Source organism: Danio rerio, chromosome 15 (assembly GCF_049306965.1).
Source record: "Danio rerio strain Tuebingen ecotype United States chromosome 15, GRCz12tu, whole genome shotgun sequence".
In the NCBI taxonomy this organism is placed as follows: Eukaryota; Metazoa; Chordata; class Actinopteri; order Cypriniformes; family Danionidae; genus Danio; species Danio rerio.
Genome location: NC_133190.1, coordinates 47,777,761 through 47,795,000, shown reverse-complemented (window position 1 = coordinate 47,795,000; position 17,240 = coordinate 47,777,761). Strand labels below are relative to the sequence as shown.

The 17,240-nt window shown below is 37.0% G+C and overlaps 1 protein-coding gene across 2 annotated transcripts in view; it reads left to right on the top strand.

The window, feature by feature from the left end:
• The window catches only part of dync2h1 (dynein cytoplasmic 2 heavy chain 1), a 245,918-nt gene that overhangs the window by 133,603 nt on the left and 95,075 nt on the right, over nt 1–17,240 (top strand). For both annotated transcript variants that reach the window (NM_001423300.1, NM_001423299.1), the window contains 4 exons: nt 5,797–5,895; nt 7,074–7,197; nt 10,896–11,059; nt 15,141–15,260. In NM_001423300.1, coding sequence (NP_001410229.1) covers nt 5,797–5,895; nt 7,074–7,197; nt 10,896–11,059; nt 15,141–15,260 — 507 coding nt within the window. The remainder of the gene's footprint in view (nt 1–5,796; nt 5,896–7,073; nt 7,198–10,895; nt 11,060–15,140; nt 15,261–17,240) is intronic.

The window sequence follows — 17,240 nt, the reverse complement described above, 5'->3', positions numbered from 1 at the left end:
TGCTAACATTTTATAAAATATCTTCTTTTGTGTTGAACTGAATTAAGAAACTCATAAAGGTTTGAAACCACTTGAGGGAAAGTAAATAGTGAGTACATTTTCATTTTTGTGTGAACTATCCTTTTTTCTCACCCTAACCAGCCTTCAGCTGAAAGGCCTGTTCATACCAATAATTCACACCCCCATTTGCTTTTATGTGGAAAGAAAATGACATATCATCGGTCGAATCCAAAATGGACACACAATGAACAAAAAAATGTCATTTGATTATCAAGTCAAGTTTTTTTGGTGTGAACGGGTCTTAAAAGTCTCTTGATGTTTTTCGTTTGTGATGTAATTTAACTTGAAAACATGATGACAGGGTGGGGCTATATCACATAGCTCCTCCCCATTTATTATAAGCAACCAATTAGCCTTTTGTTTACATCATAGTTCTTGTCAGTCAGAATCTTTGAGCTGTGCATCAGACTTATACGCCACAGTCTATAATAGAAAAGTCTGTAGTGTAGAAGTGTAGAATAAAAATGAGTGTGTTTCTGTGCCTGAGAAGACAGTTTGTGTCACAATACTGCTGATTGTGTAACACTAATGCAAACCAGACTTCATTTACCTCAAAGGAAAGCTTATTTTATCCTCTCTGAATCATTATCCCCTCCCCTAGTGTGTCGTTGACCCTCTAGGAAATTTTACTTGTGTTTAACAAATTAAGTTAATTTATAAACTAATTTCGAGAGGAGCTCATGCTCATGATTGAGTGTAGCCGGTCTCGCATTAGCTAATGTATGATCCACCAATCAGAACTCACTATAAATAAGCAGAACGTCTTACCTTAACCATCTTCGTGTTGAAGAATCCCCCCTTCCACCCCTACTCCTTCCCCTTTTCCTTTGACAGAGCGACACGGCAGCCCAGGGATTAGCACTGTTGCCTCACAGCAAGAATGTCACTGGGTCAAGTCTTTACCAGGCCAAGTTGACATTTCTGTGTGGAGTTTACATGTTCTCTCACAAGCAAGACATGTGACATAAGTAAATTGACCAAACCAAATCGACACCATATAAGAAAGAGCACTTAATCAGTAGTATATCTATCCACAGTAATTCCTTATTCCTATTCGCCATAACAAGCAGGGGAGTTTACGAGACCTACCTGAGCTCAAACTCTCTTCTCGCCCTAAAACGGGATCTCATGAGCTCAGGGCTTTCTCCCAGGAGCATGCCAAACACGCTCTATAACCAATCATTAGCTAAGGGTGAACTCTTGAAACTTAAAGTTGAGTGTCTTAGTTTCCTGTTTACTGATTGTTTATTGTTTATGTAATAAATTACATTTATTCAGCGTTCTACACCAATATATCTGTAATAAATTACATTTGCATGCTTTGTTTATTCTCCACAAATAAACAGGTAGCAGAGTGCTCTCATATCTACACTATTATTACTGTAGTAAATTAGCTCAAGGTTATTCTTCCCGCACCTTTCCCGCCGTTATAATGCTGCGAGTTATGATTCAGATTTCAAGGCTCGTGTACCTTCTGGAACATTATATAGCGGAATAGCTTAGCGGGAGGAAGATTCATTTGAACGGGGCTTCAAATGAATCGACTCTTTTGATCCAAACAAGCGAATCGTTCAGCGATGCTATCAACATAAAATTTGAGCAGGGTAGCAAGATCAAAGTTCAAGACATTAGATTCATTAATATACACAGGCACCTTTCTTTATACAAAATTAAACTTTATTGACTAATCTAACAAATACCAACACCTAACACAAACACAAATTCATACAAGCATAGGGGAGAGTAACAAACGTGAAGAGGTTGAGAAGATGTAATGATGGGAAAATGAGTCTGTAAGAACAGACCACTATGAGTATTATCCACTATCATATTAACCACTATCATATTACTATGAGTCTGTAAGAACAAACCAAGCAACCAAACGTAATCAAATTCAATATAACCCTTCTATTGTCTCTTTAGGGTTAATTTAGTTCACACCAGTTTAGATGTTGGGAGAAAGGTGATACTTGCGGTCTGTTCGTGATGTCCGAGCTCCCGTTGTTAAGCACGTGGTTGGTTGGCTGATCTTTGTTCCTCATGAGGTTGTTGTTTCAAGTTGAAGCGGCAAAAAGCATTCTGGGCGGTGAAATGTCCGAGCGCGGTCCGATTAACCCTTTCTGTCTGGGTTTCTGCCTGCTTTCTTGGAGGTTTCTATACTTAGGTTTGTTGTATAGAGTTGAAGAAGGTTTCAAAACAGAGTGTTTGAAGAAAGTATCCCAAGAGAGGTCCCAGGACAGTTTGAACAGAGAGAGTTGTAAAGAAGAGGAAGAGCGGGGGATTCCAAGAGAGGGAGTTTAGCTTGGTTTTCAACTTTTATAGGGCAGGTTCGGATCCACCCTCCATGGAAAGTTGACCAATTAGAAGCTAACTTCCTGGAATATTAAATTTATGGGTCTTTGTCCGAGGCAGAATAATTTGCATAGGCAAATTTTATGTAAATCGGGACAAAAATGTTAAAGTCTTTTAAAACATTAATATGTTGCAGTCATATTAAAATAAACTGTCAACGATCAAGTTGTACAGCGAGTAAGCTTTTCGAAAAGTCCAAACTTGAACAGTATAAGAGGATGCTTAGCCTAGGTACAGTTAAACATTATATGCAAGGGTATTAAAACCAAAAATATTAATACAAGAGAAAGGGAAACTTTGCAAAACATATGATTAAACATAAAGAGTAAAGTTTATATGAAAGCAGTGTTAAACAGCAAATAGTCCTTTGTAAGTCATTCCTGTGCTTAGAGCCGCATGGCACATTCCTTTGGGTCGTAAATACCTTGAAATCAGGTTTCGAGCCTTCTCTGGGCAAAGTTGGCTGGTTGTGGAATAAAATGCAAAATGTTTATGTGTCTGGTCGGCCATATTCGTTACATTTATGTGTGTGTGAAATAGTAATGAATCAACATGTAATTCCTGATGCAATTGAGCAAATCTCCTGTCCATATGCACCAGACACTTTCTCATCAGCACTTACTGGGTCTCATTCTCTAACCATGTGTACACATAAAGGTATGCGTCAAATGTGCGTACAGACATTTTCACCATTAAATTAGGATTCATCAAAACTTTTGTGCTATAATTTATTCTAAATCTGAAGAAATATTCAAGAACAACTTAAACAACTAAAACTACAAATAATTTCCCATGAATCCACAGCATTTTTTATTTATCTACAGCGGGGGAAATAAGTATTGAACATGTGATGTTTTTTTTCCCTGGGATTAATATTTCTAAAGGAGCTATGGACATTTAATTGAACCAGGGTTTGAGAAAAACCCAAACAATACAAACAACAAAACAAATCTGAAAGATGAGTTGTGTGTAATAACAGTTAAATGACAGAAGGAGAAAGCACTGAACTACTGAAACATATTTAACACTGTTTATAAAAGGCTTTGTTGGTGATGGCTGCTTAAAGACGTCTCTCTTATGGAGAATGAAGTCACATGCATAGCTCGGGTGAGTTCCTCACACAGACTTTAACAGAGTGTCAAAATCTTGATGTTCTGTGGGTCTCGTCTATCAAATCTGAGCTTTATTTTGTGTTTTTTATTGGATTCGCATCAGGTGATTGGCTGGGCCATTCTACAGCTTTGATTTTCTTTTTCTGAAAGCATTTGTAAGTCTCCTTGGCTGTGTTTTGGATCATTGTCTTGCTGAAATGTTCACCCTGGGTTTGTCTTCATCCTCCTGCTAATGTAGATGTTGGACTGAAGCAGCTGATATTCATTTACACTGAGGAAGGGCAGAGGCTTGCTGAAGAACTACTGAGAGATTTCAGCTGCTGTCTGGGCTTTCATTGCCGGAATACAGCTCTCTTTCTTCATGTGTTCAATACTTTTTCCCTGCGTCATTTCATTTTATTTAGCATGACTTAATTTGTAAACCAATTAGATTTGTTTTTTATGCACATGTGGATTTATTTGCTTGTTGCCAACATCTTAGATTTCAAGTCAACGACAACTTTAGAAATATGTTTTCTGAGAATAATGGTGACGTGTTCAATACTTATTTTCCCGCTGTGTATACAGTTAAGGTCAGAATTATTAGCTCCTCTGAATTATTAGACCGCTTGCTTATTTTTCCCCAATTTCTGTTTAACAAAGAGAAGACTTTTTTTAACACATTTCTTATCATAACAGTTTTAATAACTCATCTCTAATAACTGATTTATTTTATGTTTGTCATGATGACAGTAAATAATATTTTAGTAGATATTCTTCAAGACACTTCTATACAGCTTAAAGTGACATTTAAAGGCTTAACTAGGTTAATTAGGTTAACTAGGCAGGTTAGGGTAACTAGGCAAGTTATTGTATAATGATGGTTTGTTCTGTAGATTATCGAGAAAAAATATAGCTTAAAGGGGCTAATAATTTTGTCCCTAAAATGGTGTTTAAAAAATTAAAAACTTAATTTATTATAGCCGGAAAAAAAACAAACAACACTTTCTTCAGAAGAAAAAATATTATCAGACATACTGTGAACATTTAATTGCTTTGTTAAACATCATTTGGGAAATATTTAAAAAAGAAGGAAAAAAATTGAACGGGGCTAATAATTCTGACTTCTACTGTATATATAAATTCTGCACGAAAATAGCAAAAAAAGTCTGCAGATTCTATTTGTCTATGACTTATAACATTATGATAGCAACACCCACAGAACTGTACTTGCGATTGCAGGGGGACTCTTATTGTGAAGAACTCATTAACCCAGACACCTTTTTTTATGTGTGACTCAGTGATGTATGATCTCTTATGATCTGATTGAACCCTTTGACGTGTGTGTGTGTGACGTGTTTGTGTCTGTGTATAATGTTAGTAATTGCTGCCGTTTTGAAGGAGTCTGGTTTCTATGGCGACTCACTGTCGTGTTGCATTAGAGAACGAGTGCAAGAAATAGAAACACATCGACATGACAAATGATATTTTACACTACAGGGGTCACAAACTGCCTTATTTTTTATTGTGTTCTGTTCTCTGAAAGCAACATGTAGAGAAGTAAAAGGCTATTTTCCTTCCTGTTTTGACCTCCTTATCTGAACACCATTTTAATGAATTGTAGACCCAGAAGTAAACACTCACTGGTATGATTTACTTACAGTTTTCAGAGTCAGGGATGAAAGCTTCTGAAACTTCATGTTGAAGACACAGTTATTATTATCATGTGAAATCTGTATTATTTTCCCAATATTTCCCAAGTGCTGTTTAACAGATGTTGCCTCACTTTTTAAAATATAATAGTTTTAAAAACTCATTTCTAATAACTGATTTATTTTATCTTTGCCATGATGACAGCACATAATATTTGACTTGATATTTTTCAGGACACTAGTATTCAGCTTAAAGTGACATTTAAAAGCTTAACTAGGTTAAGTAGGCATGTTAAAGTAATTAGGCAAGTCTTTGAATAACAGTGGTTTGTTCTGCAGACAATCCAAAACAAATATTGTTAAAGGGGGCTAAAATTATTGACCTTAAAATGGTGTTTAAAAAATGAAAAACTGCTTTTATTCTAGCTGAAATAAAACAAATAAGAAGAAAAAATATTATAGCAAATACCGTGGACATTTCTGAATCTGTTTATCATCATTTGGGAAAACATTTGAAAAACTTCACATGAGGGCAAATCATTTTGGCCTAAACTGTATACTGTATCAGTAGGAGTTTTACTGTTATGATTCGTCTTTAAACTATTAATAAGACAATTAATTCATGTTATTTTCATCTCTAGAGTGCTTCTTGTCCATTCTTGATTGATCCTTCATCTCGTGCAACAGAGTGGCTGCAAACTCACCTGAAAGCTCATCGTCTGGAGGTCATAAATCAGCAGGTGAAAACACACACACGCACACATCAGAACGGTTTAATGGTAAATTTTTATTTTATGATGCAATGCAAACGCAGTTCAGCACAAACACAATTTTGGACATCTCATCATCCCATGATCATTATAAATAAGCTGTTTAATTTAATTTATATTAATTTAATTTATTTTTATTATTTATTATTTAATTATTTGTTTTATTCTATTTTAATAATTGTTTTATTCTATATTATTTATTGATTTATTTTAATTTTTTCATTTAATTTCGTTCAATTAATTAATTTATTTATTTATTTATTTTATTTCATTTATTTATAATTTTTTTATTTTATTCAATTAATTAATTAAATTAATTAATTTATTATTATTCATTTATTCATTATTTATTTTATTTTATAATTTTTTTTTCATTTATTTTTTTCAAACATTCAATTAACTAAATCATTTATTTATTTTTGATTTATTTGTTTTTTTCTGTTGATTTTAATTTAATGTAATTTTTTTATCTAATCAATTTGTTCATTTTTAATTTCATTCCATTAATTAATTTATTTATTTATTTCATTTCATTCAATTAGTTAATTAATTTTATTTATTTTTTATTATTTAATTATTTATTTATTTTATTTTGTTTTAATTGTTTTTCATTCCATTAATTAAATTTTTTTTTCATTTCATTTCATTCAATTAATTATTTTTTTATTTATTATTATTTAATAATTCATTTTTTTTATTCTATTAAATTTTTTTCATTCAAATAATTAAATAATTTATTTGTTTAATTTAAATTTTTTTTATTACTATTTAACATAATATTTTTAATTAAGTTTATTTATTTTATTAATTTTTTTCATTTTATTCCCTTAATAAATAATTTTTAATTGATTAATTAAATTACTTATTTATATATTTTTTTACCTTAAAATTATTTGATAATTTTTAATCTTGAATATCAACATGCAGTTAGATAATAATACATAATTGATAATAATAAACACTACTACTACTACTACTACTACTAATAATAATAATAATAATAATAATAATAATACTAATAATAATAATAATAATCATTGATTTAAAAAGTTGTTCAATATGATTTAAATAATTAATCCAAAATGGGTAAAACAAAAATTGTAAAACAAAAGAAACAAACATAAAACTGGATCTGTTGTTGGTCTCAGGATGCGAACTTCATGACAGTGCTGGAGTTAGCGGTGCGCTTTGGTAAAACGCTGATCATTCAGGAGATGGACGGTGTTGAACCTGTGCTTTATCCTCTGCTGCGGCGAGATCTCATTGCACAGGGTGAGTACACACACACACACACACACACACACACACACACACTGAAAACAGTAACAATACTCACAATTCAGCACTTGACAGTACAACTCTGATTTAAGGTCTTTGCACACTGAAGTCCATATGCAAGAAAAAATCATCACATGCATACCTTGCGAATTAGTCTGATGCGTAATGATGAATCCATTCTGAAAAAAACACAAAACATTTCAGAGTCAATTCAAGCAATGATTTTTTCTCCTCTCTACGCCTGCACCCGGAGGAAACCCACGCCAACATGGGGAGAACATGCAAACTCCACAAACAAATGCCAACTGACCCAGCCGGGACTCAAACCAGCAACCTTCTTGCTGTGAGGCGACAGTGCTGACCACTGAGCCACCGTGCTGCGCCTGTCTTCAGTGTCACCTTTGATCAGTTCAGTGTTTAGTTTATGTAGTGTTTATGCGATATGGTAGGCTCTGATTGGTTTTCGTCTTTCCTTTTTCATTTTCAGTGAGGACTGAATTAAGTCTGATTAGATGAGGGTTTAAATGTCAATTAAACGGTGCTCTAACTCAAACACACACACACACACACACACACACACACACACACACACACACACACTCCTGTAGTGTGTTTATCCTCCTGTCCCAGCTGTATGAAATAAGAGCCGAGGGCATTTCTGAAGCTCCTCCATATGCTCTGTGTGAGTGTGTGTTTGTGCATTTGTGTGTCTGTCTGTCTCTCTGTTAGTGTGTGTGTGTGTGTGTGTGTGTGTGTGTGTGTGTGCGTGTGTGTGCGTGTGAGTGTGTGAATGTGTGTGTGTGTGTGTGTGTGTGTGTGTGTGTGTGTGTGTGTGTGTGTGTGTGTGTGTTTGTGTGTGTAGGGCAGATATGGCTGAGTCTGTCAGGACCGGCGGGAGGCAGATAAACCAGAGCTTTTCAGAGAGCAGGAGAGGGAGAGAAATTTAAGTGTGTGTACAGACTACTGCATTGCAGACATAGAGAAGACACACACACACAAACACACAAACTTCTGAAGCATCCAATCAGGGAACCCCACAAATCCTGCTCTTGTGGAAGGCGGGATTCCTCTCCAGTCTGCATTTATTAGCAGTGTTTTCATGCTCTGGTGCTGCTGTGAGGATTTGTGGCATGCATAGAATCAGTTTTTATTAGTATATTCGTTTTCTATTATAGTATTTATTACTAATATAATATTTAGAAGCTTTTATTTTTGTATGCTCCACATTTCTGTGTGTTTTATTTTAAATTTCTAGTTATTTATTATAATTTTTTTTTCATTTTAACATAATCGTTAATGGCTTATTTAATGTTTTAATGTTAATGTTATTTTCATTATTAGTATTATTATTATTGTTGTTATTGTTATTATATATATATATATACACACACACACACACACACACACAGTACGCACAATTTAGCCTACCCAATTCACCTGTACCACATGTGTTTGGACTGTGGGAGCCGTAGCATTCGAAGGAAACGCAAGGAGAACATGCAAACTCCACACAGAAATGACAACTGACCCAGCCAAGGCTCAAACCAGCGATCTTCTTGCTGTGAGGCGACAGCACCACCTACTGCGCCACTTCATCCCCTTTATGATTATTATAAATATTATTATTATATTTTATTGTTTTATATACGTTTTTAATATTTTTATTAATATATTGAGTTACAGTTATTTATTTACTATTATGGTATTTATAGATATTTAGAATATTTAACTTTTGTCGGTTTTGCTTTACATTTGTTGTAATTTATTTGATTTTATTGCTATTTTTATTATTATTATTTATTATTATAATTTTCAATATATATATATATATATATATATATATATATATATATATATATATATATATATAATTTTTTTTTTATCCTAATTTTGTCTTAATTTTTTAAGGGCCATGAGACCCCCTCGTTTCAGCAGGGTGTTTTCACACCTCTACTTTGGAAAAAGTCAGAAAAGTGGGCGTGTCCAGCTCTGTTTAGGGGGGAGTGTCGGAGGAACTAAAGTGGGAGGGTGTGGGAGTGTCTATTTGGGCACGCGCGAGTTTCAGAGTCAAAATACACACAGGAGAAAGTGATGGTGTTGAACCTACATGGACATCTGTAGTGGAATTATTTGCCAAATTATTAAATGTTGGACTTTAACTGCAGTTTGGCTCTTTCATTCAGGGAATTCATTCATGTCCCTCGCGACAAACGAGATATTTGATTCGAGGAACTGCTCTAAGCGTGTATTTCTCATGCAATGTTTGATACCGCACGGTGAATGAGAGAGAAAAAAACCCTCCGCATTTCCCGGAAACTTAGATGCACACGGCAGGTAGCGTCAGAAAGCCGCGTGTGTTATTCCGGTTACTAAATGCTAAATGCTAAATGAAAATCCTACACGAGGTTAAAGTTTGGTTGTGGTGCTAACATGTTTACACTCAGTGCAATAGTTAACTTAGTTCGATACGAACAAACTGAATAAACAAAGAGCACTGGTCGCTCACTTACCAAATCTGTAGAGACAGGACAATCACCAGCAACTAGAGCCGCGTCTTTAATAAGAGAAGACTACAAGCGAATCCGGATCTCAGCGTTTGCAGATGAGAACAGCTCTCAGGTAAACAATAATCCTCCTTAGACACGTAAGTTATTGTTGTCGAGCGTCGCGTACACTGTTAATCCACACGTGACTCCAGCTGAGCTCTCACAGAGAGAAAAAGAAAACGAAACTTAACTGCAGCAAACTATAAAAGCAACACTTCACGCTTGTTTTGCCAACACAACGTGGCGTCTCTGTCGTCTAAACACTGTGACACTAATGAATATTAATGAAGTTGCACAATAGAGCGCGCTGATTGGTTTGAACCAAGCCTTACTCATGCATTAATGCATCACACTGTAAGACGTAATAAGACTCACTCTGGCACAGACGTCCAGTCTGCACGCTGGAATACACGCTATTATCTCAGCCGTGACGCAGCTTCAAAAATTCGTTTCAAACAGGAAGTACGAATTTGCTTAAAATAACGCAAAAACAACCAATTTACACTTTTTAGTGAAATATAGGTGTCCTAATAGTGTTTTTAGCAGTGTGGGACACATATACGACTGTCAACAGCTCAAAACATGTGTTTCGGTGTTTCGTGACCCTTTAAATTTTGTTTTTGCTATTTTATATTTTTGCCTAATTTAATTTGTTTGTTAAATTAATTTATTCATCTGTTGAATATTGTATGGGATTTCATCGTTAATTAGATTTTTTTTTTTTAAAGCATTACTATTTAGCTTTAGTGGCTGTAGTTCTCCAGAACACAGAGTGCTTCAGTCAGTTGGCAGAGCATTATTTCTGATTTTAAAGTCCAGCTTGTTTCCTTTCAATGTGTTTGAGTTCCGCTGGCAGCAAATGCTTTTGAATGCTTTTAGTTTTAGTTCAGAAAAGCCCCGCTGTTTGTAGTTCTCAATCTCACAGTGTATTTCACTCAGCTTGACTTTCCATTTTCACCATGACGAATTAAACACAATTAAATTCACAGGCCATTACATTAAATGAAACCCAAACAGTTTATAGTTGGAACTGCTGATTTTCAGCTCATTCAGTCCTACTATGACATTTAGGACATTTTATAATGTTTTAATTTATTTTTAACATAACCTCTGGCTGTGTGTGTGTGTGCGCGCGTGTGTGTGTAGGGCCGCGATATGTGGTGCAGATTGGAGACAAAGTGATGGACTATAATGAGGATTTCCGTCTGTTTCTGGCAACCCGTAACCCCAGCCCCTTCATCCCTCCTGACGCTGCGTCTGTCATCACTGAGGTCAACTTCACCACCACCAGAGCTGGACTCAGAGGACAGGTACATACACACACACATAAGCTTCACTCACCTGCACACACACACTACGCATACGCTTCATATAAAAACAAACACTACACATATACTTCTCATAGTCACACACACAGTCTTGCACACACACACAGATATACACTCTTGCACACATTACACATATACTTCTTAGTCACACACAGTCTTGCACACACACACAGATACACACTCTTGCACACACTACACATAAACTTCACAAAAGCACACACACACACACTACACAAACTTTACATACATGAACACACACACACATTTGCTTACACACACTACACATACACATAAGCTTTGCATACTTACACACACAGACACACACTACACATAAGCTTCACGTAAACACACACAGTCTTGCACACACACTACACATACATTTTCACATGCACACAGTCTTACACACAGTCTGTGTGTATGTGAAGCATATGTGTAGTGTGTGTCGGTGTGTGCAAAACTCTTGTGTGTGTTTATGCAAAGCTTATGTGTAATAAGCTTCACATAAACACACACACTCACACACACACACACACACACACACACACACACACACACACACACACACACACACACACACACACTCTTAAACACACTTCACATAAGCTTCACATACACACTTCATACATTGACACACTATCACACACATTGCACATTACCACATGCACACACACTCTCACATACTTCACACACATACATTCTTGTAAATATGCGTGCATGCAGACATCCAGTACGTACATACACACACACACACACACACACACACTAACACACACTACACATATACTTCTCATAGTCACACACACAGTCTTGCACACACACACAGATATACACTCTTGCACACATTACACATAAATTTCACAAAAGCACACACACACACAAACTTTACATACATGGACACACACACATTCGCTTACACACACTACACATACACATAAGCTTTGCATACTTACACACACAGACACACACTACATATAAGCTTCACATAAACACACACACTACACATACACATAAGCTTCTCAAACTTACACACACAGTCTTGCACACACACTCTTACACACACTACACATACATTTCACATGCACACAGTCTTACACACAGTCTGTGTGTATGTGAAGCATTTGTGTAGTGTGTGTAAGAGTGTGTCGGTGTGTGCAAAACTCTGTGTGTGTTTATGCAAAGCTTATCCATAATACGCTTCACATAAACACACACACACACACTCTTAAACACACTACACATAAGCTTCACATACACATTTCATACATTGACACACTATCACACACATTGCACATTACCACATGCACACACACTCTCACATACTTCACACACATACATTCTTGTAAACATGCATGCATGCATACATCCAGTACGTACACACACACACACACACACTACTCATTAGCTTCATATAAAACACACACACTCGCTTACACACACTACATATATACTTCTCATAGTCGCACACACAGTCTTGCACATAGATACACACTCTTACAAACACTACAAATAAACTTCACATAAACACACACACTGCACATAAACTTTGCGTACATGAACACACACACATTCGCTTACACACACTACACATACACATAAGCTTTGCATACTTACACACACAAACACACACTACACATATGCTTCACATACACACAGTCTTACACTACGCATAAACTTCACATAAACACACAACAGTCTTAAACACACACACACACACACACACACACACACTCTAACACACTCTTACACACTCTTACCCACACTACACATACACACAAGCTTTGAATACTTACACACACGGACACACACTACACATATGCTTCACATACACAGTCTTACACTACGCACAAGCTTCATATAAACACACACACACACTCTTACACACACTACACATATGCTTCACATACACAGTCTTACACTACGCACAAGCTTCATATAAACACACACACACACTCTTACACACACTACACATATGCTTCACATACACAGTCTTACACTATGCACAAGCTTCATATAAACACACACACACACTCTTACACACACTACACATATGCTTCACATACACAGTCTTACACTATGCACAAGCTTCATATAAACACACACACACACTCTTACACACACTACACATATGCTTCACATACACAGTCTTACACTATGCACAAGCTTCATATAAACACACACACACACTCTTACACACACTACACATATGCTTCACATACACAGTCTTACACTATGCACAAGCTTCATATAAACACACACACACACTCTTACACACACTACACATATGCTTCACATACACAGTCTTACACTACGCACAAGCTTCATATAAACACACACACACACTCTTACACACACTACACATATGCTTCACATACACAGTCTTACACTATGCACAAGCTTCATATAAACACACACACACACTCTTACACACACTACACATAAGCTTCATGTACATAAACACACACATTCGCTTACACACACCACACATACACATAAGCTTTGCATACTTACACACACAGACACACACTACACATATGCTTCACACACACACTCTTACACACACTACACATATGCTTCACATACACACAGTCTTACACTACGCATAAGCTTCACATAAACACACAACAGTCTTACACACACACACAAACACACACATACACACACACACACACACACTCTAACACACTCTCACACACTCTTACACACACTACGCATACACACAAGCTTTGCATACTTACACACACAGACACACACTACACATATGCTTCACATACACAGTCTTACACTACGCACAAGCTTCATATAAACACACACACACACACTCTTACACACGCTACACATAAGCTTCATGTACATAAACACACACATTCGCTTACACACACTACACAAACACATAAGCTTTGCATACTTACACACACAGACACACACTACACATATGCTTCACACACACACTCTTACACACACTACACATATGCTTCACATACACAGTCTTACACTACGCACAAGCTTCATATAAACACACACACACACTCTTACACACACTACACATATGCTTCACATACACACAGTCTTACACTACGCATAAACTTCACATAAACACACAACAGTCTTACACACACACACACACACACACACACACTCTAACACACTCTTACACACTCTTACACACACTACGCATACACACAAGCTTTGCATACTTACACACACAGACACACACTACACATATGCTTCACATACACAGTCTTACACTACGCACAAGCTTCATATAAACACACACACACACACTCTTACACACGCTACACATAAGCTTCATGTACATAAACACACACATTCGCTTACACACACTACACAAACACATAAGCTTTGCATACTTACACACACAGACACACACTACACATATGCTTCACACACACACTCTTACACACACTACACATATGCTTCACATACACAGTCTTACACTACGCACAAGCTTCATATAAACACACACACACACTCTTACACACACTACACATATGCTTCACATACACACAGTCTTACACTACGCATAAACTTCACATAAACACACAACAGTCTTACACACACACACACACACACACACACTCTAACACACTCTTACACACTCTTACACACACTACGCATACACACAAGCTTTGCATACTTACACACACAGACACACACTACACATATGCTTCACATACACAGTCTTACACTACGCACAAGCTTCATATAAACACACACACACACACTCTTACACACGCTACACATAAGCTTCATGTACATAAACACACACATTCGCTTACACACACTACACAAACACATAAGCTTTGCATACTTACACACACAGACACACACTACACATATGCTTCACATACACACTTCATACATTGACACAATGCACATTACCACATGCACACACACTCTCGCACACACTGAACACACACACATTCTTGCAAACATACATACATGCATGCATGCATACATCCAGTTTGTACATAAACACACACACACACACACACACACAGGTTTGCCCTGCCTCTATAAAGATGCTGGCTGATGTTGTGTTCAGCTGCTAGCGTTGACCATCCAGCAGGAGAAACCAGAGCTGGAGAGCCAGAAAACCAAACTCCTGCAGCAGGAAGAGGAGAAGAAGATCCAGCTCGCTCAGCTGGAGGAGTCACTGCTGGAGGTGCCCAAACACACACAGCAATCCCAGCATGCCTCTCTGCACTCCATTCAGTTATCTATTAGTAAAATCAGTACAGTAGATGCTTGTTCTTGTTTGTATGTTTATACTGTTGTGCTGTTGTGTTAATAATAGAGTTTAACAGTCAGTTCATTTCATGTTGTGTGTGTGTGTATTAATAACTCGGATATGATTTTAAATGATTTATTTTAGTCTGTAAATATAATATATTCAATATACACTGGATCTAGATCAAATTTATATATACATATATATATATATGTGTGTGTTTGTGCGTGCGTGCGTGCATGCTTGTGTGTGTGTGGGTGTGTGTGTGCGTGTGTGTCTCTGCGCGCATGTATGTGATTCTTTGTGTCTGTCTGTATGTGTGTGTACATTTGTGTGTGTGTGCACATTTATGTGTTTGTTTTTGTTTGTCTGTCTGTTTGTCTGTCTGTGCGTGTTTGTGTGTTTGTTTGTGTCTGTCTGTGTGTGTGTGTCCACATGTTTGTTTTTGTTTGTGTGCATATGTGTCTTTATGTATTTGTGTGTATTTGTGTGTGTGTGTGTGTGTGTGTGTGTGTGTGTGTGTGTGTGTGCGTGCGTGCGCATGTGTGTGTGTGTGTGTGTCGGCGTGTGTGTCTCTGCGCGCATGTATGTGATTCTTTGTGTCTGTCTGTATGTGTGTGTACATTTGTGTGTGTGCACATTTATGTGTTTGTTTTTGTTTGTCTGTCTGTCTGTCTGTCTGTCTGTGCGTGTTTGTGTGTTTGTTTGTGTCTGTCTGTGTGTGTGTGTCCACATGTTTGTTTTTGTTTGTGTGCATATGTGTCTTTATGTATTTGTGTGTATTTGTGTGTGTGTGTGTGTGTGTGTGTGTGTGTGTGTGTGTGTGTGTGTGTGTGTGTGTGTGTGTGTGCGTGCGTGCGTGCGTGCGTGCGCGCGCGTGCGTGCATGCTTATGTGTGTGTGTGTGTGTGTCGGCGTGTGTGTCTCTGCGCGCATGTATGTGATTCTTTGTGTCTGTCTGTATGTGTGTGTACATTTGTGTGTGTGCACATTTATGTGTTTGTTTTTGTTTGTCTGTCTGTCTGTCTGTCTGTGCGTGTTTGTGTGTTTGTTTGTGTCTGTCTGTGTGTGTGTGTCCACATGTTTGTTTTTGTTTGTGTGCATATGTGTCTTTATGTATTTGTGTGTATTTGTGTGTGTGCACATAATGTGTTTTTGTGTGTGTGTGTGTGCGCGTGCGTGCATGCTTATGTGTGTGTGTGTGTGTGTGTGTGTGCGTGTGCGTGTGTGTCTCTGCGCGCATGTATGTGATTCTTTGTGTCTGTCTGTATATGTGTGTACATTTGTTTGTGTGTGTGTGTGCACATTTATGTGCTTGTTTTTGTTTGTCTGTCTGTTTGTCTGTCTGTGCGTGTTTGTGTGTTTGTTTGTGTCTGTCTGTGTGTGTGTGTCCACATGTTTGTTTTTGTTTGTGTGCATATGTGTCTGTATGTATTTGTGTGTATTTGTGTGTGTGCACATAATGTGTTTTTGTGTGTGTGTGTGTGTGTCCACATGTTTGTTTTTGTTTGTGTGCATATGTGTCTTTATGTATTTGTGTGTATTTGTGTGTGTGCACATAATGTGTTTTTGTGTGTGTGTGTGTGTGCGCGTGCGTGCATGCTTATGTGTGTGTGTGTGTGTGCGTGTGTGTCTCTGCGCGCATGTATGTGATTCTTTGTGTCTGTCTGTATATGTGTGTACATTTGTTTGTGTGTGTGTGTGTGCACATTTATGTGCTTGTTTTTGTTTGTCTTGTCTGTTTGTCTGTCTGTCTCTGCATGTTTGTGTGTTTGTTTGTGTCTGTCTGTGTGTGTGTGTGTGTGTGTGTGTGTGTGTGTGTGTGTGTGTGTGTGTGTCCACATGTTTGTTTTTGTTTGTGTGCATATGTGTCTTTATGTATTTGTGTGTATTTGTGTGTGTGCACATAATGTGT